Here is a 21,649-nt window from a genome sequence, read left to right as displayed (position 1 = left end):
TGTGTGGCGTTATCTACAGGGGGTCTGTATGGCGTTCTCTACAAGGGGGTCTGTATGGCGTTCTCTACAGTGGGGGCTGTATGGCGTTATCTACAGAGGGGGCTGTATGTCGTTCTCTACAAGGGGGGCTGTATGGAGTTCTCTACAGAGGGGGCTGTATGGAGTTCTCTACAGAGTGGGCTGTATGGAGTTCTCTACAGAGGGGGCTGTATGGCGTTCTCTACGGGGGGTGTATGGCGTTATTTACAGGGGGGCTGTATAGCGTTACCTACAGGGAGGGTTGAATAGCGTTACCTACAGGGGGGGGGGGCTGTATAGCGTTCTCTACAAAGGGGGCTGTATGGCGTTATCTACAGGGGGACTCTGTATGGTGTTCTCTACAGTGGGGGGCTGTATGGCGTTCTCTACAGTGGGGGCTGTATAGCGCTAACGCCATACAGCCCAACCTGTAGGTAACGCTATACAGCCCCCCTGTAGGTAACGCTATACAGCCCCCCCTGTAGGTAACGCTATACAGCCCCCCTGTAGGTAACGCTATACAGCACCCCCTGTAGGTAACGCTATACAGCCCCCCTGTAGGTAACGCCATACAGCCCCCCTGTAGGTAACGCCATGCAGCCCCAACCCCCCCAAAAAAATCTGACCTACAGTGTGTCCTACAAAAGACATGTATCCCCCATCCACAGGATAGGGGATACATGTGTGATCGCTGGCACCGATAGGGAGAACGGGGGACTGAAAGTCCCCTGAAGTTCTCCATGACTAACCTCTGACTTCCGGCGTCTGCGCAGCTCAATAAAAATGAAAGGAGCGCTGGTCACGCATGCGCAGAAGCGCGACCGGCGATCCATTCATTTCGACGGAGCTGCAGACACAGACCCCGGAAGTCCGAGGTTTGTGATGGAGAACTTCAGGGGACTTTCAGTCCCCCGTTCTCCCTATCAGTGCCAGCGATCACACATGTATCCCCCTATCCTGTGGATAGGAGATAAATGTCTTTTGTTTAATGGCAGAGCGGGGAGATACCTCCCTGCTCTGCCGTAGTGTTAAGTGGCGTCGCACTGTAGCAGCCATAGCGGCTGCTAGCGGAGCCTCCGGCCATGCCGCGGGCCACTGGCCGGGCCCCTTACATAAGTACCCCTAATACCCCCCTGATGGCGGCCCTGTGCATAGAGTAGGATATTTTGCCCATAGGGTCCCTTCGTAAAAAAAACTTATACCACGCAATACAGTTTTGTTACTGTATACAGTTGTATGGAATAGCAGTCCACTACACAATTCCATACCTTTTATTTGCAGTATACCGGCATTTACTGGATCAACAGAGGCCAAAAGGATACTTTTTAGGCATTGTCGGGCTAATGGAGCCCTATGGGTACTCTTAGGACCCTCCCTTAACTTCCTACAACTGCGGCTACCATATCGTATGTGATTGATGTGCAAAATATTGTTGCCATGAAGTCCTGGCCTAAGAACACTTTGACATAGCAGTACTGTATTTTGGTCGGCATTTTGTATCAGTATGTAGAAGCTAAAATCAGGAGTGGGTCCAAAAGATAGAAGAGGTGCAAATCTTTCCATTATGTTTTTACTCTGAATAGTCTTGACTCCTGGTTTTGTCTTCCAAATGATGAGACAAAACACTAACCAAAATACTACCGTCTAAATGAGGCCTAAGGCCGGGTTCCCACGTAGCGTAAACGATGCAGATTTTTCACAGCGGAATTCTGAGCGGAAATTCCACAGCATTTACAGTAGCAGCAAAGTGGATGAGATTCGCTGCAAAAAAAATCAGCATAAATGTTAATATATCGACATGCGGTGCGGAAATTAAATCCACAGCATGTCAGTTTATGCTGCGTTTTCATTGATTTTCTGTTGCAGGTTTTCCCCATAGGGAGGGAGTAAGTATGAACCTTTTTTTTGTTTTTTTCCATCGCTGATTTCCGCAGCAGAAATTCCGTCCGAAAAACCGCACCATAATGTGGTGCAGTTTTTCAGACGGAGGGTGCTGCGGGTTCCAAGTCGGATATGCTGCACAGGTTTTACGCAGTGTATCCGACCTATGGGAACCTGGCCTTAGGGTACGTTCCCACATTGCGGTTTTGGTTTCTTCGCTTTGCGTTTTTTGCCTCGAAATTCTCATCTAAATGCACCCTTAAACGAATCACATCCACATGCTGCTGAATATTTTCCGCTCGGAAATCAGAGCATGCTGCAGATTTTTATATCCGCATCATACACATATTCTTGTGGATGTTCACCGGGGATTTCACCCATTTTAATGTAGAAGGGTTAAATCCGCTGTGAATCCAAGCAAAATTGCTGTGGAAACGCTACAGATTCGCTATGAAAAATCCACTCTGTGGTTTTATTGCGATTTCCTGCCATTTTGCAATGCAGTTTCTGGCCGCACATTTTTAAAGATGATATGTGTCAAACAATTGTTTCACCTGTAAAAACTGCATCGCAAAAAGCGCTAAAAGTGTGTGCGTTTTTTGTTGTGGTTTTTGATTAAGCAGTTAAAATCGACTCATATAAACATACCTTCAGTGTCCATTTCCATGAGTTGTTTTTGACTACACTGTGAAAACCGCATCAAATAAGCATTTGCAATTACACACGTTTTACCACAAATTTCAATGGTTTTTGCGATGCGATTATTGGAGGAGCGGCTTTCACAGGGGAAATATGTAAAACAAATTTGCTTCAACTGTAAAAGCAGCACGTCCAACAAAAGCATCGCAAAACCACCGTAAGGGCTTGTTCACATAGTGCAGATTTTGCATGTACTTTTTAGGGTATGTTCACACGCTTAAGGGTATGTGCACACACACTATTTACGTCCGTAATTGACCGACGTATTTCGGCCGCAAGTAGTGGACCGAACTCAGTGCAGGGAGCCGGGCTCCTAGCATCATACTTATGTACGACGCTAGGAGTCCCTGCCTCTCCGTGGAACTACTGTCCCGTACTGAAAACATGATTATAGTACGGGACAGTTGTCCTGTAGAGAGGCAGGGACTCCTAGCATCGTATATAACTATGATGCTAGGAGCCCGGCTCCCTGCACTGTGTTCGGTCCGGTACTTGCGGCCGAAATACGTCCGTAGATTACGGACGTAATTAGTGTGTGTGCACATACCCTAACAAAAACAGCTCCTGATTTTCGGACGTTTTTTAAGCCACTCGTGTTTTTCGCTGCATTTTTTACGCCCGTTTTTGGAGCTGTTTTCAATAAAGTCAATGAAAAACGGCTCCAAAAAGTCCCAAGAAGTCGCATGCACTTGTTTTTCGCGGCCGTTTTTTTACGCTGCCGTTTTTCAAAACGGCTGCTTAAAATAACGGCCCGTTGGAACAGAACGGCGTTTTCCCATTGCAATCAATGGGCAGATGTTTGGAGGTGTTCTGCTTCCGATTTTTTGGGCCGTTTTTCGGCCATTTACGGCCTGAAAAATGGCCGAAAATAAGCCGTGTGAACATACCCTTAAGCCAAAACCAGGAACGTAACATAAACAGAAGAAATATATAAAGGAAGGCCTTATAGATCGGCTCTACTGGACCTAATGGTTTGGGCTTAATAAAATTCATGCAAAATTTGCAGCAAGTATGCACTGTGTGCACATGGCCTAAAATGGTTTCTGAACCAGTTTTTTCAGAGATCAAAAATGACTCATGTAAATGCATCCTTGTGCACCATGGAGCCCTGGCCCTAATGATCAGATGGTGTGTAAGTGCCACTGCCGGGATAATTGACAGCTGCGGACAATTAATGTGAGTCACATGACCGTCTCCATAAAATCTGTGTAGGGTAAAGCAGAGAGTTGTGATAACAAGAAAAATATATATATATATTATGCGTGGGGCAAAGGACAGGGTTACGCAAGTGCTGCGGCATCTGAAGGACTTTCAAATAATGTATGACTATGACCAACGGCTGAGTACGTTTACGGACTGGCCCTTCACAGAAAATTGCAAGTGCACGCCTGAAAATGTAAGTGTGGGGCTGGAGTACTGCCACTGAGCCACATAGGATTGAGAACTTGCTTGCGGTGAATTATTGGGAAAGTTTATCGGATGTTTGTAGCAAGCTGGTTCCAGCTCTCCTCTTTTAAAGGCCCTTCAGAAAATTGAAGCGGAGACCCAATTGCTTGTTTGCTAACTGCTTCACTTTTCCCTTGTAAGGGTATGTCCACATGGCAAACAAAAAACAGCTGTAAAATGCAGAGCTGGTTTGAAGGGAAAACAACCTCTCGTTTTCAGCCGCCTTTTTTTTTTTTTTTTTTTTTTTTCTTTTATATGCATCCAGTGTTTTTAGCGCTGTTTTTCTAATTTACCCAATGAAAAATGGCTCAAGATGTTACCTGCACCTTCTCTTTTTTTTTTTTTTTTTTTTTTTTTTTTTTTTTTTTTTACGGGCCGTTTTTTCAGACTGCCGAGTAAGAAAGGACCCCGTTGGAATAAACCGCTGTTTTTCCCATTGAAATCAATGGGTAGATGTTTGGAGGCGTTAAGCCTCCGTATTTTTAGCCATTTTTCGGGGTATTTACGGCCCGAAAACCGGCTGACAATAAGCCGCGTGAACACCCTAACCATTCTAATAAATTGGCCCCTATGTTTTAGTCCACGTGCACACGATGTGTATTACGTGTGGCTTTGCTGAATTGATTTTTTTTCCTGCGGCAAATCTGCAGCATAATACAGGACCAAAAGATTAAGGGCCAGTTCACATGTTGCGTAAATACTGCGGATTTTCTGCAACAGAATTCGTTGTGGAAAATCTGCAGCAAAGTGGACAAGGTAAAACAAATCTCATCCACACGCTGCGGAAATACCGCTCAAAAACTGACCTGCTGTGTGGAAATTCATTCCGCAGCATATCAATTGTCTTTATGTAAACGCTGCTTATGTGTTGCGGGACTTCCCCATTCAATTCAATGGGATGTAAATCCTGTATCAAATGGCAGTTCCGTTTTGTTTTTTTTTGCGGCGTTCCCGCCTCAAAAAACGGAACTCAGAAAAAAAATTAAAAATGAAACTTATCTTGGAGTCTGTTTCATCCTCCTGGGATGAATCTTCGTACCCTGTGATTTGGCTGCAGCGGTCTCCTGGAATGAGTCGTCATCCCAGGATGCCCCTCCGCTAGCTTGCCGGCTAAGTGCTGCAGTTTTTTGCAGCGGACATTCCTGGCGAAAAACTGCACCATAGTTTGGTGCGCTTTTTCGCCTGGAATTCCTGCGCCGCACAGGGCGGATTCATTGCGTGCTACTACGCCGTGTATCTGCCACGTGTGAGCTCAGCCTAAATGAAATTTCAAGTAATCTCCTGCGTGTTGCAGAATTTTTCCGCACATAAATTGACCTGCGGGATTTTATAAACTGCAGCATGTTGCTTGATCGTGTGTGTCGGTCTTGGAATTGTATCTGACAAGTTAATTAAAAACACGTACCAAAATCCCCAGCGTAAAAAAACACCCCTATTTCTGCAGCAAAAATATAAAAACTGTACCTAGAAATGCATTAAAAAAAAATTACATCGGGGATCCAGCTATTATCGCTCACATCTAAGTTCATAAAATAGAAACTGTGTGTCTGAAAAATATTTTTTTTTTCATAAAAACAAATTACAAAATTGCATAAGCCACTAAAAAAAGAAGGCTTCAAAGGTTTACATAGCCTTTAAGTTGGGCCTTATTCACACGTACGTGTATTACGTCCGTGATAATCACACACGTCGCATGGACCCATGTTAGTGAATGGGGCCGTTATTTTCTTTACTCTAAGGGTATGTTCACACGGCAAAAATTTCAGACGTATACGAGGCGTATTTTGCCTCGTTTTACGTCTGGAAATACGTCTCAAATACGTCGTCAAACATCTGCCCATTACTTTCTATGGGTATAACGCTGTATTGTCCACACGACGCGTAATTTTACGTGTCGTACGGCAATTACGACGCGTAAAATTACGCCTCGTAAAAAGAAGTGCAGGACACTTCTTTGGACGTTTTTGGAGCTGTTTTCTCATAGACTCCAATGAAAACCGCTCCAAAAACGGACGTAAAAAACGCCGCGAAAACGGCGTGAAAACGCCACGAAAAATGCGAGTTGGTAAAAAAACGTCTGAAAAGCAGGGTCTGTTTTCCCTTGAAAACAGCTCTGGATTTTCAGACGTTTTTGTTGACTACGTGTGAACATACCCTTACTCACTGTAAGGCTGGGTTCACACGACGTATTTTCAGACGTAAACGAGGCTTATTATGCCTCGTTTTATGTCTGAAAATATGGCTCTAAGGGTATGTTCACACGGCCTATTTACGGACGTAATTCGGGCGTTTTTGCCCCAAATTACGTCCGAAAATAGCGCCTCAATAGCGCTGACAAACATCTGCCCATTGAAAGCAATGGGCAGACGTTTGTCTGTTCACACAAGGCGTAATTTACGCGCCGCTGTCAAAAGGCGGCGCGTAAATAGACGCCCGCGTCAAAGTGACCTGTCACTTCTTTGGCCGTAATTGGAGCCGTTATTCATTGACTCAAATGAATAGCAGCGCCAATTACGCCCGTAATTGACGCGGCGTTCAAGCGCCTGCACATACCGTAACGGCTGAAATTACGGGGATGTTTTCAGGCTGAAACATCCCCGTAATTTCAGCCGTTACGGACGCCCTCGTGTGAACATACCCTAATACGTCGGCAAACATCTGCCCATTCATTTGAATGGGTTTGCCGACGTACTGTGCCGACGACTTGTCATTTACGCGTTGTCGTTTGACAGCTGTCAAACGACGACGTGTAAAATGACTGCCTCGTCAAAGAAGTGCAGAACACTTCTTTGAACGTAATTTGAGCCGTTTTTCATTGGATTCAATGAAGAACAGCTCAAATATACGGCCGTCAATGACGCCTCGCAAAATGCGAGGAGGAGCATTTACATCTGAAACGACGGAGCTGTTTTCTCCTGAAAACCGTCTGTAATTTCAGATGTAAAAGGCAGCTATCGTGTGCACATACCCTAAGGGTATGTTCACACACTAGACTAAAGTCTGAAAATACCGAGCTGTTTTTAAGGGAAAACGGCTCTTGATTTTCAGACTTTTTTGAAGCCACTTTGAAAAACGGCCGCGTAAAAAAAACGGCCTGTCGGAACAGAATGCCGTTTTCCCCATTGCAATCAATGGGCAGATGTTTGGAGGCGTTCTCCTTTTGATTTTTCCGGGCCGAAAATAAGCCGTGTGAACATACCCTTAATTAACTGTACCTATAGTGGATTTGAGCTTTCTCATTAATTGTACCCCGTTCATACCAGTCATGAATCCAAAAAGGAACCAGCGCTTAAATGAGACTCCTGTGGCAAAGCGCATGGCTGCTGCTCGAGCTGCTGAAATCTCTCAACCGAACCAAGCTTGTGGATTTCAGCAGTCTCCTAAATTGAACCCCTTTCAGACCAGTCATGCCTGTAAGGGTATGTGCACACATAGTGTTTTCAGCCGTTTTTCGCGCCATAAACGTCCTGAAGCTGCTGAATAATCGGAAGCAGAACGCCTCCAAACATCTGCCCATTGATTTCAATGGGAAAAAGGCTTTCTGTTCCGACGAGCCTTTTTTTGCGGTCGTTTTTCAAAACGGGCGCGTAAAAAAACACGGCCGCAAAAAAAGTGCATGTCACTTCAGCCGTTTTTGGAGCCGCTTTTCCATACTCTATAGAAAAACAGCTAAAAAAAATGCAGCGAAAAACGCGAGTGGCTTAAAAAAACGTCTGAGGATCAGGAGCGGTTTTCCCTTGAAAACCACTCCGTGTTTTCAGACGTTTTTGTTTTGTGTGCACAAACCCTGAAAAGGATATGTAGTAGGAAATGAAGTTTTTAACCACAAACATCAAACGAATGGCCGGGTAACTCTGCTATTCTATATTCTAAAATTGAATGTCTGTCTGTCTGTCCACTATTGGCATCCAAACGACTGAACCATTTGACCCCAAATTTGGCACATGGGTACATCGGGTGTTCAAGAAGGTCTTCGTAAGGGCCAGTTCACACTGAGTCTTTTGTTTTCTTTTTGATGAGGAAAACGTGCTAAGAAACGGACAAAAATGCCTCCCATTGATTTCAATCGGAGGCGTTTTTACTGTGAGCGGAAAAACCGTCTCGTGGGAAAAAGGGGCATGCCCTATCTTTGGGCGTTTACACCTCTGACCTCCCATTGACCTCAATGGGAGGCAGGGAAAGCGTTTTTCGCTGTGTTTTTGCCAGTGGCGCCCAATGGCCACGGGCGAAAAACGCTGTGAAAATCTGCGTGCAGGCAGAGCAAAATCTGCCTCAAAATTCCAGATTTTCTGCCTGCAAAACTGCAAGGCTGTGTTCCAGTAGGTTTTTGCACAGTGGTTTGACAAAAACGCGTCGTTTTTTTTTTCCTCTTTCTGACTGATTGAAATGGGGTTTTGGAGGCGGAAATCGCCTCAAGATGGGCCATGACGCTTCTTTTTACCGCGACGCATTTTTTTTACTCGCAGTAAAAAAACTTGTCCAACTCCCATTGAAATCAATGGGAGGCATTTTCGGGCGGTTTTTGAGGAGTTTTTTGGCGTGGTTTCCGCGTCAAAAAACTCAGTGTGAACAGGGCCTAAGGCTTTCCTTTGTATATTTCTTCTGTTTAGGTCCCGTTCCTGGTTTTGGGTTAAAAAAAAAAAAATATACATGCAAAACCTGCACTGTGGGAGCCCAAAGAATGCTCCAGGGAAAAAGCAGCAAAACACACTTGGGCTGAGTTCACACGTGGCGGATACACTGCGTAATAGCACGCAGCGTATCCGCCCGGTCTGCCACAGTGAATTCTGGGCGAAAATACGCTCTAAACTGTAGTGCAGTTTTCCGCCCAGAGTGTCCGCTGCGAAAAACTACAGCACTAAAGTCGGCCTCCTGGGATGACGTCTCATCCTAGGCGACCGCTGCAGTCTGTGATTGGCTGCAGCAGCGGTCACGTGGGACGAAGCGCTATCCCAGGAGGCTGGCCCTCTGACGTCATCCAGGCCGGACTCCTGGGATGTGGTTTCATCCATGTGACCACCGCTACAGCCTGTGATTGGCTGCAGCAGTGGTCACATGAGATGAAGCGTCATCCGTTGTGGAAAATCTTCAGTATTTACACAACGTGTGAACTGGCCCTTATGACTAATGCAGGTCTTGAGATGGCAGTGCATGGTTCAAATTGCACCAAGTAAAGATTCCCTGTGCTATGGGGTGAATGGAAAGTAGCAGCAAGGGGCCCTGTCAGTTTTTTGCTAGGTGGCCCTCTCTGCTCCATTTGGGAAAATTCACATGGTGTAGTAGAAAAACACGCTTTGGCCATATCCAAAAACTTATTGCAAAACTGCAGTTTGCCAATGTATTTGATTTTTTTTTTTTTTTTTTGTCCTGCATCAGAAATTCCAACATGTGGGTTAACTAGTGGTGTGGCAGAGCCCATAAAAAAGAAAGACAAACGCTTCAACTGCATTGTGTGAAAAAAAATAAAAATGTGTGTGTGTATGTGTGTGTATATATATATATATATTACTAGAAAAAGTACCCGGCGCTGCCCGGGTATAACGTGTTGGTCTGTCTGTTCATTGGATTTGTTCTAAGGCTGCCCAGTAGTCTAATCGATGCCCTCATTTTCTTGGTTTCTGGGGAAATCGCTAGTAGCCATATATACCCTGGCAGTTACACACCGTTTATTTCAATTTTAACTTCCTACATACCCAACAGCTAAACGGGTAGGAAATGTCCTAACACTGACAGAGCCTGTTGATTAACAACATTGGCAGTTTTATTACCAGTTGGTCATAGACTATGGTTGGATCATAATTGAAAACGGCATCATGCATGAAAGCCCGCTCATTAGCATGCTAAACATGATGCGCTCTATTAGCTTGCTGACTGGCCTGTGTTCGGTCAGGAGTCTCTGCGCTTCTGAGAGCCATCTGCCTGATTCGTTTCCGAGAGAGCCTGAGTTTGCCGAGGAGTTTCAGCAGCTCGAGCAGCAGTACGACACGTTTGATGAGCTTGCAGTTGGGCAAGAGGAGTCTCTGCAGCTAGTAATGCAGCTTTCTTCCTGGCCATTAGTGATCTAATTGGTTGCTATGGGTAAAAGCTCCCCTGTACCTTCCCATCTAGGATTATCTCGTAAAGTACAATACCTGCTACTGCCAGATAAAAACATCTTTACTGTAAAAAGCAAATGTCTGTATTCGCTTTTATAGTATTGGCTCGTCATCATGTGATAATGGCTGATAACTGAACAACCAGGTCAGGACATTCAGGCCTCATGCCATCACCGCTTTCACATCCGTTTAAAATGGATCCATGTGTCCATTGTGACATCTGTGTGGTTTCTGTCACTCCACGTCTGTTCTGTTCAGTTTTAAACAGATGTCGTGCTTCCCTTTGTCTTCCGTTTTAAACGGTCCGTTAAAATCCATCTTGTGTGTTGAATGCAGGGAACTTTGGCACGCCCTGCCGTTGCTTAGCAACGGATCCGTGAAAAACGGACGGCACACAGATGCCTTCAATGGGCCCCACTGTCACTGAACAACGGAAGGACATGCACTATTTTTGACGGAACAGACCCGTCAAAACAACGGAAGTGTGCACGTCCCTATATAAATTAAAGTATGTTCACACGCAAAATACGTCTGAAATTACGGAGCTGGTTTTTGCGCGTTTTTTTGCACGCGCAAAACGCAACATTTTTTGCGCGCGCAAAACTCATGGACAGTCTGCACGGCCCCATAGACTAACATAGGTCCGTGCAAGGTGTGTGAAAATCATGCGCGTTGCACGGACGTATATCACGTTTATCTAACTGATAGAACCCTGACACTTAGGGCTTATTTAGACAAACAGAAAGCACCCAGAAGAAAATAACTGAAGTGGGCATGAGGCCTTAAGCCCTGTACAGAGTTTTTTTTGGCGCGGAAACTCAGTCAAAGGGTAAAAAAAACTCCTTGACGAGTTTTTGTCAAAACCACTGTGCAAAAAAACGTCTGGAGCAGTTTTGGCAGGAGGAATTTTCCTCCTGCAAAAAACTCTGTGTGAACACCGCAAGGCTGGGTTCACACGAGTTTTTTGCAGGCGGAATATCTGCCTGAAAATTCAGTTTGGAAGCTTGAGGCATTTTTCGCGGCGTTTTTCACCTACGGCTATTGAGCGCCGCGGGCATAAAACGCCACAAAATATGCTTTCTCTGCCTCCCTTTGATGTGAATGGGAGGTCAGAGGCGTAATCGCGCGAAGATGGGGCATGTCCCTCCTTTCTCCCGCGAGCCAGTTGTGAAGGATGGTTTATTTGCTTATATTCTCTGTATGAAATTACATTGTGAATTATCAAGCAGGATGCCGAATTACTAAGATATGTAATATGTGAAAGTGATGATAATGTTTAAATGATTTAGTTTCGTGCAGCAGCCATCTTGTCTGGAGTTCCCATCTTGGTTCTTTTGTAGTGAATAGGAAAGTCATTGTTCCTTTAATACAAGTAATGTTGATTTCGTATGTTTTATCTTTGACCTTGGTTCCCATACGAAGCTTGCAGAGAAGGAACGGAGTGAGAAGGGAGGGCCAAAATGTGTGTGCCGAGAGTCTCCCTCCATCTCCACGGGAACATTCTGTCCAAGAGAGATAAGGCCACCTGCAAACCTAATGTGTGAAGAATTATAATGATGTATCTTATTGTATGCTTTTTACTGAATAACAAATATTGTCACATTGTCTGATTGGTTAACCTCAAGCCTACACCCCTTCTGAATTTCATTATTATAGTTTGAGCTTGGAAATAAACCTTCAGATGAGTATTTTGAGCATATCAGCAGCGTCTGTGTTTTTCTTGTCCTCTCTCGATATATATCGGTGAAATATCCTAATTAGGATACTGAATAATGGGGCCTGGCCTGATAAGTCTGTTTGGACTCGTATAAATTTCAGTCTAATATATTTTGAGCCATTGATTTCCACGACTGTTTTACCGCTCGCGGGAGAAAATCTCCCCCGCCTCCCATTGAAATCAATGGGAGGCATTTTCGGCTGTTTTTTGGCGCATTTTGCGGAGCGGTTTCCACGCCAAAAAACTCGGTGTGAACCCAGCCTAAGATTTCCCATCACTTTTTTTTTTTACTTAAATCAGCGTATGTGCGTAGTGTACATGTGTTTTTCAGCAAAAAAATGTTTTCTGTTCCAGAGTCTTTACACATGTCTGATTTTGTTTAGATGGCTAAAGCTGGCTTCGTGCACTGTCCCACTGAGAATGAACCTGATGTTGCATGCTGTTTTTTCTGCCTGAAGGAGCTGGAGGGTTGGGAGCCAGACGATGAGCCCTTGTGAGTTTATCGATTTTAATAATGACAATTTTGTGTTTTTTTTTGGGAGGGGGCTAATGGGGGTATTTGCATAATTCCTCTCATTATGTCAATGGGCCTCTAAAAAATATATATATATACCACCGTTCAAAAGTTTGGGGTCACCCAGACAATTTTGTGTTTTCCATGAAAACTCACACTTATATTTATCAAATGAGTTGCAAAATGACTAGAAAATATAGTCAAGACATTGACAAGGTTAGAAATAATGATTTTTATTTGAAATAATAATTTTCTCCTTCAAACTTTGCTTTGGTCAAAGAATGCTCCATTTGCAGCAATTCCAGCATTGCAGACCTTTGGCATTCTAGCTGTTAATTTGCTGAGGTAATCGGGAGAAATTTCACCCCATGCTTCCAGAAGCCCCTCCCACAAGTTGGATTGGCTTGATGGGCACTTCTTGCGTACCATACGGTAAAGCTGCTCCCACAACAGCGCTCTGGGGTTGAGATCTGGTGACTGCACTGGCCACTCCATTACAGATAGAATACCAGCTGCCTGCTTCTTCCCTAAATAGTTCTTGCATAATTTGGAGGTGTGCTTTTGGGTCATTGTCCTGTTGTAGGATGAAATTGGCTCCAATCAAGCACTGTCCACAGGGTATGGCATGGCGTTGCAAAATGGAGTGATAGCCTTCCTTATTCAAAATCCCTTTTACCTTGTACAAGTTTCCCACTTTACCAGCACCAAAGCAACCCCAGACCATCACATTACCTCCACCATGCTTGACAGAGGGCGTCAGACACTCTTCCAGCATCTTTTCAGTTGTTCTGCATCTCACAAATGTTGTTCTGTGTGATCCAAACACCTCAAACTTCGATTCGTCTGTCCATAACACTCTTTTCCAATCTTCCTCTGTCCAATGTCTGTGTGCTTTTGCCCATATTAATCTTTTCCTCTTATTAGCCAGTCTCAGATATGGCTTTCTCTTTGCCCTGAAGGCCAGCATCCCGGAGTCGCCTCTTCACTGTAGACGTTGACACTGGTGTTTTGCGGGTACTATTTAATGAAGCTGCCAGTTGAGGACCTGTGAGGTGTCTATTTCTCAAACTAGAGACTCTAATGTACTTGTCTTGTTGTGCAGCGGGGCCTCCCACTTCTCTTTCTACTGTGGTTAGAGCCTGTTTGTGCTATCCTCTGAAGGGAGTAGTACACACCGTTGTAGGAAATCTACAGTTTCTTGGCAATTTCTCGCATGGAATAGCCTTCATTTCTAAGAACAAGAATAGACTGTCAAGTTTCACATGAAAGCTCTCTTTTTCTAGCCATTTTGAGAGATAAATTGAACCCACAAATGTAATGCTCCAGATTCTCAACTGGAAGGTCAGTTTTATAGCTCCTCTAAACAGCAAAACTGTTTACAGCGGTGCTAACTTAATTGCACAAGGGTTTTCAAGTGTTTTCTAATCATCCATTAGCCTTCTAACACAGTTAGCAAACCCAATGTACCATTAGAACACTGGAGTGATGGTTGCTGGAAATGGGCCTCTATACACTTATGTAGATATTGCCTTAAAAACCAGACGTTTGCAGCTAGAATAGTCATTTAGCACATTAACAATGTATGGAGTGTATTTCTGATTAATTTAATGTTATCTTCATTGAAAAAAACTGTGCTTTTCTTTCAAAAATAAGGAAATTTCTAAGTGACCCTAAACTTTTGAACGGTTGTGTGTGTGTGTGTGTGTATATATATGTGTGTATATATATATATATATATATATATATATATATATATATAGTAGAAATAAAGAGCGAGTAACGGCACCAGGACTTCAATGTTGGGGAGATGTTGGTTTATTCACCACCAGGTGGAAAGAATGAGCGACGTTTCGGTTCACACCTGAACCTTTCTCAAGCTAATTACAACAGTGCATAGTGCCACATATAAATAGGGATGCAAAGTATATACAATCAACAGTGCAATTAATAGTATATATGTAAAAAATACATTAATATACAACATATAGTTAAACACAAGTAAATATATACCAATATGTGTGTCCAGTACATGTGTTTTAAGAAACAACATCTCATAATATATGAAAAATAATGCAAAAAACATAAGGCAATATTATAATTACCCTAATCAAAAGCACCAGCTCATAATGAGGGGGAGGAGCAGAGGGAACGTTCCAAGTACAAAAAGTAATATTATGTCATAAAAAACTTAGTGTCAGCTCTCTGTGATGCATGGGATAAACCATGGCGTCCCGCAGTCGATAATGCGCATGCGCAAGATGGCGAACTGCCGGAAATGCGTCACGTGGAACGCATACCTGAAACGCAGTGTAGCCGCGCATGCGCAGAAAGTGGATTCTGTCTCGGCGTATGTTTCACATCGATATGGAAAGAAAACTCAAAAGAGTATATAACCAACAAAATCTAGTATATTATATATATAGATAGATAGCCCATATTATATATATGGGAAATATACTCGAATATCTATAATAAATAATAATCATTTATATAGTCTAAGGGAAATGGCCACGGATCACAGCATAAATGGGGAGAACGGCTATGTCTACAAATAGGCGGCCGAATCTCACAGAGACAACAAAGTCTCAACCACCCACTCATGTCTTGTTTTGGATTGAGGACCACATTATGAACATAAAATAGAAGAGTAATAATTTATTTCATATATTGATTATACTTTATTCCACATGATTACCACAGAGAGCATATAATACACATATAAAGTTTGTGATATACATCAAAGAAAATCTATATATAATCCTTGGAAAAAAATGATGAGGAAACGCAACCTCTGCTCCCATGATGTACATCCCTTCATATAAGTTGGTATCTGTGAATAGAAAATGTTTTAGTGAAAAGATGAATATAGATAAAAATACACCTATAGTTATATAAATTTAAAAACAATGTCAAAAAGATCCCACCTACACTCAAAAGAATGGATCGTATAGATATATCGGACTCACCACGGAAGTAACGCTTAGAATGAGGAACCACAAATCTAGTATCAACACCAAGAGACGAGATCTTCCAGTCTCCAGACATTTTGTAGACTGTAGACATAATGTATCCCAAATGCGTTTTAAAATTATTGATTCAGTACCCCTAAACAGACGAGGAGGTGACAGAGAGCTGGCCCTCAAACGTAAAGAACTTGAGTGGATTTTTACTCTTGATACCATGTCCCCAAAGGGACTTAATGTAGAATATACATATTTCCCACATATTTGAAAGCTCATGTATATATGACATGATTGATTTTGAGTCCGATATATCTATACGATCCATTCTTTTGAGTGTAGGTGGGATCTTTTTGACATTGTTTTTAAATTTATATAACTATAGGTGTATTTTTATCTATATTCATCTTTTCACTAAAACATTTTCTATTCACAGATACCAACTTATATGAAGGGATGTACATCATGGGAGCAGAGGTTGCGTTTCCTCATCATTTTTTTCCAAGGATTATATATAGATTTTCTTTGATGTATATCACAAACTTTATATGTGTATTATATGCTCTCTGTGGTAATCATGTGGAATAAAGTATAATCAATATATGAAATAAATTATTACTCTTCTATTTTATGTTCATAATGTGGTCCTCAATCCAAAACAAGACATGAGTGGGTGGTTGAGACTTTGTTGTCTCTGTGAGATTCGGCCGCCTATTTGTAGACATAGCCGTTCTCCCCATTTATGCTGTGATCCGTGGCCATTTCCCTTAGACTATATAAATGATTATTATTTATTATAGATATTCGAGTATATTTCCCATATATATAATATGGGCTATCTATCTATATATATAATATACTAGATTTTGTTGGTTATATACTCTTTTGAGTTTTCTTTCCATATCGATGTGAAACATACGCCGAGACAGAATCCACTTTCTGCGCATGCGCGGCTACACTGCGTTTCAGGTATGCGTTCCACGTGACGCATTTCCGGCAGTTCGCCATCTTGCGCATGCGCATTATCGACTGCGGGACGCCATGGTTTATCCCATGCATCACAGAGAGCTGACACTGTAAGTTTTTTATGACATAATATTACTTTTTGTACTTGGAACGTTCCCTCTGCTCCTCCCCCTCATTATGAGCTGGTGCTTTTGATTAGGGTAATTATAATATTGCCTTATGTTTTTTGCATTATTTTTCATATATTATGAGATGTTGTTTCTTAAAACACATGTACTGGACACACATATTGGTATATATTTACTTGTGTTTAACTATATGTTGTATATTAATGTATTTTTTACATATATACTATTAATTGCACTGTTGATTGTATATACTTTGCATCCCTATTTATATGTGGCACTATGCACTGTTGTAATTAGCTTGAGAAAGGTTCAGGTGTGAACCGAAACGTCGCTCATTCTTTCCACCTGGTGGTGAATAAACCAACATCTCCCCAACATTGAAGTCCTGGTGCCGTTACTCGCTCTTTATTTCTACTATTTTATTCCAAGGAGTTGATTCATCCTTACTATGGTAACGTGCACATGGCCTGATTTCCAGTCTGCATTGAGTGCTGTGTTTTTTGCATCCATTTGAACTATATATATATATATATATATATATATATATATACTTTAATTGTTTTTTATATAGTTATACATTTTGTCATGTATCAATTTGTGTAGTGTTTGCATTTGTATATGCTGTGCACCTCGTTTTGTTATGGGTGATTGAAGGACTGACTTCATACGTGTCTACGCCACTAGTCCTTGCCATCACTGCGGGAGGAGGTGCCAGACCTAAGTGCAGCCCCAAGCAGAGCGTGGAATTTAAGGAAAAATGTGGTCCTCTGTGTTTGGATGCTTGTTAGAAGGGGCCAAGGGGAGCTAGAGCAGATACGAGAGTGAATTGTTGCTATGAGGGAGAATGTGGCTAGACAGCATGTAGTCCTGTAGGACCCTGTGTTTGCTTAAAACTTAGTTGGGCCCTGTACCGTGAGACTCTGGAGCATCTGTTCCTGCAGTTGGCCCTAGACTTTGGCCACCATGAGGCTGACCGTGAGCTGTGAAGTCTAGTGGGGGAAGCAGAGGTGCAAAGTGGATTTGCTGAGTTACCATGAGGGTAAACTCCCAAAAAACAAAAGCAGAATGCCTCCAAACATCTGCCCGTTGATTTCAATGGGAAAAACTGCATTCTGTTCCGACGGGACGTTTTTTTACACGGCCGTTTTGAAAAACGGGCCTGTAAAAAAAAAAAAAAAAAAAAACGCCCGCTAAAAAGTGCAGGTCACTTCTTGGGATGTTTTTTGGAGCTGTTTTTCAGACTCTATAGAAAACAGATAAAAAAAAAAGCGCTGGGAAAATTGTGAGTGGCTTAAACGTCTGAAAAGCAGGAGCTGGTTTCCCTTGAAAATAGCTCCGTATGTTCAGATCTTTTTAGTCTAGTGTGTGAACATAACCTAAGGCCGGGTTTACACGAGCGTGTGCGTTTTGCGCACGCAAAAAACGCGGTGTTTTGCGTGTGCTAAAGGCACTTGACAGCTCCGTGTGGCAGCATCATATGATGCGCGGCTGCGTGATTTTTCACGCAGCCGCCATCATTATGACACTCCGTTTGGATGTTTGTAAACTGTTCATTCATCCTTTACAGTGCTGTTGCGCAAATCACGCTTGTCTCACGGAAGTGCTTCCGTGTGACATGCGTGGTTTTCACGCACCCATTGACTTCAATGGGTGTGTGATGCGCGAACAGCGCATATATATATATATATATATATATATATATATATATAATATATATATGTATGTATGTATATGTGTGTGTCCCCTTCCCTGTCCTGGAAAAAAAAAAAAGTGGACTGATGCCTGTTAAGGAAAGTGTCCTGTGAAATAACTGGGCTGGGGTCTGTATAGAAAGGGAGTCTTTTGATGTGTGGAATAAGGGCAAGCTGCAGAGCCACACCGCATCATCAGCATTACATGCCTGCCATTCAAATTGATGTCTGTCCACGTACTGCATTAATGCACTAGATCTGCCAGGACCGCAGCCGCTCTTACAAAGGCATCTGTCCTGGAGTGGGTTACCTCTTCTGACATACATCAGTTGCCAACGTTTTTTTTTTGTTTTTTTTTTTTCCAGGGACACTTGGGGTGTGGCTTATTTGGTGGGTGTGGCCAATTGGGCGTGGCTTTCATCACCATTTCTGCATACAAATAAACACATTTCTGCACTAGGTTGGCTGATGACTATTTGGTGGCCAGTATCTCTGTTTTCTGGTTTATATACAGGCAGTTGATGTCTCACTTTATCACTAGGGCTAGGCGATATGTGCTGCCCACTACTGGCAGAGTAGAAACAAGCATAGATACTGCCTCTTGTAGATGGTGCCCCACACTGCTTCATGTAGATAGTGTCCCACCCTGTAAATGGTGGCATTAGGGCTCCCTCTAGGAGCGGAATCCCCAGCCATAGCGTTGCCGACACTCTAGTCAGGGATTCCAGTCCAGGAGGAGCCCCTAACGCCACTGTCCGTATATGAACAGGGGCTCGCTTTAAGTCGGCAATGCTCTGGCCAGGGATTCCGCTCCAGGAGGCGTGAATGGCAGAGCAAGGAGCAGATAGTTTCCTGCTCTGCCATAATATTAATTTGTATCTGCGACCTCAAGACAGATACAATTCAATATGGCAGTTGTAGGGATGTGTTCAGGACAATCCCGGCTGTTTCGGGACTGTTGACAGCTATGCATACATGTGCTCTAATGGGTCATGTGGGCAGGGATTTTGATGGTGAGAATCTCTTTAATGCATCTTGTTTAAATGCCATTTTCCTGTGTTTTACATTGTAGTCAGGTTTATTTTTTTTGCTAATAAATAAATCCATGTTTAAGTGTAATGTTTTTGGCCTTTATAGGGCTGAACATGCCAAGCGTTCTGCCACCTGTGGATTCCTCTCCTTGAATAAGAACATTGATGAACTGACCATGGAAGAGTTTCTACGGTTGGAAGTTTTTCGCATTAAGACTTTCTATGTAAGGCCTCATTACGAATCTATGTTCTACAGATCTGTAATATATCACCTATAGAATTCTATGGGCAAATACTGTACCTCCCTTTTCCTCAGGTTTCATATGTAGATTACATTTTTCTAACTGATTCATACAAAAGTCATGAAATAAAAAAAAGTTGTGGCATGTTCCACTAAGTGGTCTTAGGCCTCCTCCCCACAGGATTTTTTTCTTTAATCTTGTTCGCTGTTGAGACTCGTATGAAAAAAATAACAAAAAACACCAGCAGTTTGAAGCTTTTTTTTTTTTTTTTTTTTTTTTTTTTAAATTCTTTAAATGCCATTTTTGAAGTTCTGTAGAGAAATACTTCTGACCTATTGATTTAATACGCATCACCTAAGGATGCATCTGTATTTTGAGCATGCTATAGACTTCAATGGAAATTTTTAATTCGTGTAATTGGTGAAACTACTGGTCTCTGCATTTTTAAAATATGCAGTTATATTATATGTAAAATTGCCTCAAATTAACTGTAGCTCCATATTATGGGCAGATGTAATGCTGATTAAAAAATACTCTTCTGTGAAAGCTGCTTAAGGCTTCGTTCACATATGCATTCTGTTTCTGTTATGAACCTGTTTAATGGGTTCCTTCGGGTTTCCATAATGGTGCCAGTTTTACTGCTTTTTTTTGGATCGAATCTGCATTGGTGGCTCCTATAGAGCCACACAAGTATTCTCCCCTAGAAACTTCTACACAAGTGAGAACCACATGTAGGATGCATTATGGTCACTTGATCATTTTCTTTTGCATACAATGAACTTTAAAATCTGCAGTCTGTGTCCTAAATTTTTTATTTTTTTTTCTTTACACACTATTATAGGTGAATGACACTCTAATGCAATCCCAGAGTATGAACCCAGTCTATCTGGTGAAAATGCTGTTAAAACTATTAGGGGATTTGTTCCCTGTTAGTTTAACAAGTGCATGGGTTTTATAAGGCTGGATTCACACGAGCGTGTTCGGTCCGTAAAGAACGGAACGTATTTCGGCCGGAAGTCGCGGACCGAACACACTGCAGGGGGCCGGGCTCCTAGCATCATAGTAATGTACGTCGCTAGGAGTCCCTGCCTCTCCGTGGAACTACTGTCCCGTACTGAAAACATGATTACAGTATGGGACAGTTGTCCTGCAGCGAGGCAGGGACTCCTAGCATCATACATAACTATGGTGCTAGGAGCCCGGCTCCCTGCAGTGTGTTCGGTCCGGGACTTCTGGCTGAAATACGTTCCGTCCTTTACGGACCAAACATGCTCGTGTGAATCCAGCCTTAGGATGCAGGGAAAAAGGTGTGTTGGTGGACTAGGTAAATTGTTTTGCAGTTAAATAATTGTGATCTAGTGCCTAAGTGTTCTTTTGTTTAAGAAAAGTCTTGACCATTGCTTTACATAGGGTATTTAGTAGCGTTCCAAGTAGCCATTAGAGATAAGCGAATTTCTTAATTTGTTTCCGGTCTGATTTTGGCTATTCGATTCAGTCCGAGTAAATTTTCTGCAGTTCAGTAGTGTCCTGAAAACTCGTCTGTCTTCTAGTGCTATATCCATGTTAAATACAACCACTCTTTATTGCCAAGCCAGCATGTAATGTGAAAGTATCAGCAATCTATATGGGTAGATGAAGGGATAACCACATGCATTTTGGGGAGGCTGCTTGCAAGGCATTATAGGCAATTACATTCAATGTCATGTGAGCCATAATTTTGCTGTGATTTGTGTTCTGCGTACCCCAGTAGTTTTGGAATTTGCAGATTAATCTATTTTGGTCCAAATCTCACCAAAATTTAGAAAGAGTAGATTCGATTCGCTAATCTGCAGTAGCCATCGATAATATCGGTGTACTTGTATCAGAAAACTCATTGTATTCTTGGTTTTCTTCTAGTGCAAGTTTTCCACTGTTGTTGTTGAATATCTCACCGAGGAAATGACGGCTGCAACCAGAAGACTAGTGGAGTACTTTCTCAATCAGCATGCCTGCTCTTTAGAAATCGACTTGGAGCACTAACTTTTTTTTTTGTTTTTTTCCTTATTCTTACCAGAAATTCAAAGAAGAACTTTTTTATATAGTATTTTCTTATTGCACTAACTTATAAATAACAGTTTATTAATAAAGATATCTTTCAAAATCTGCAGAAATTAATATTCCTAGGATAGGCTTTACAAACCTGTAGTGGAGGGGGGGGGGGGGGGGGGGTGCCTGGCCATGAACTACGTCCCCTGCTCGCCAAGATGTTGAAGTAGCTGGAG

General features: G+C 42.5%; 1 protein-coding gene across 1 annotated transcript; it reads left to right on the top strand.

Moving 5' to 3' along the window:
- Positions 1-3,856: 3,856 nt before the first annotated feature.
- On the top strand, positions 3,857-21,407 carry LOC142740706 (baculoviral IAP repeat-containing protein 5.1-like). The gene is made up of 4 exons (XM_075850121.1): positions 3,857-3,994; positions 12,240-12,349; positions 19,253-19,370; positions 21,285-21,407. The coding sequence occupies exons 1-4, from the start codon at positions 3,857-3,859 to the stop codon at positions 21,405-21,407; spliced, it is 489 nt and encodes a 162-aa protein (XP_075706236.1).
- Positions 21,408-21,649: the final 242 nt, after the last annotated feature.

Source organism: Rhinoderma darwinii, chromosome 2 (assembly GCF_050947455.1).
Source record: "Rhinoderma darwinii isolate aRhiDar2 chromosome 2, aRhiDar2.hap1, whole genome shotgun sequence".
Taxonomy (NCBI): Eukaryota; Metazoa; Chordata; class Amphibia; order Anura; family Rhinodermatidae; genus Rhinoderma; species Rhinoderma darwinii.
This window is presented reverse-complemented; position numbering and strand designations above follow the sequence as displayed.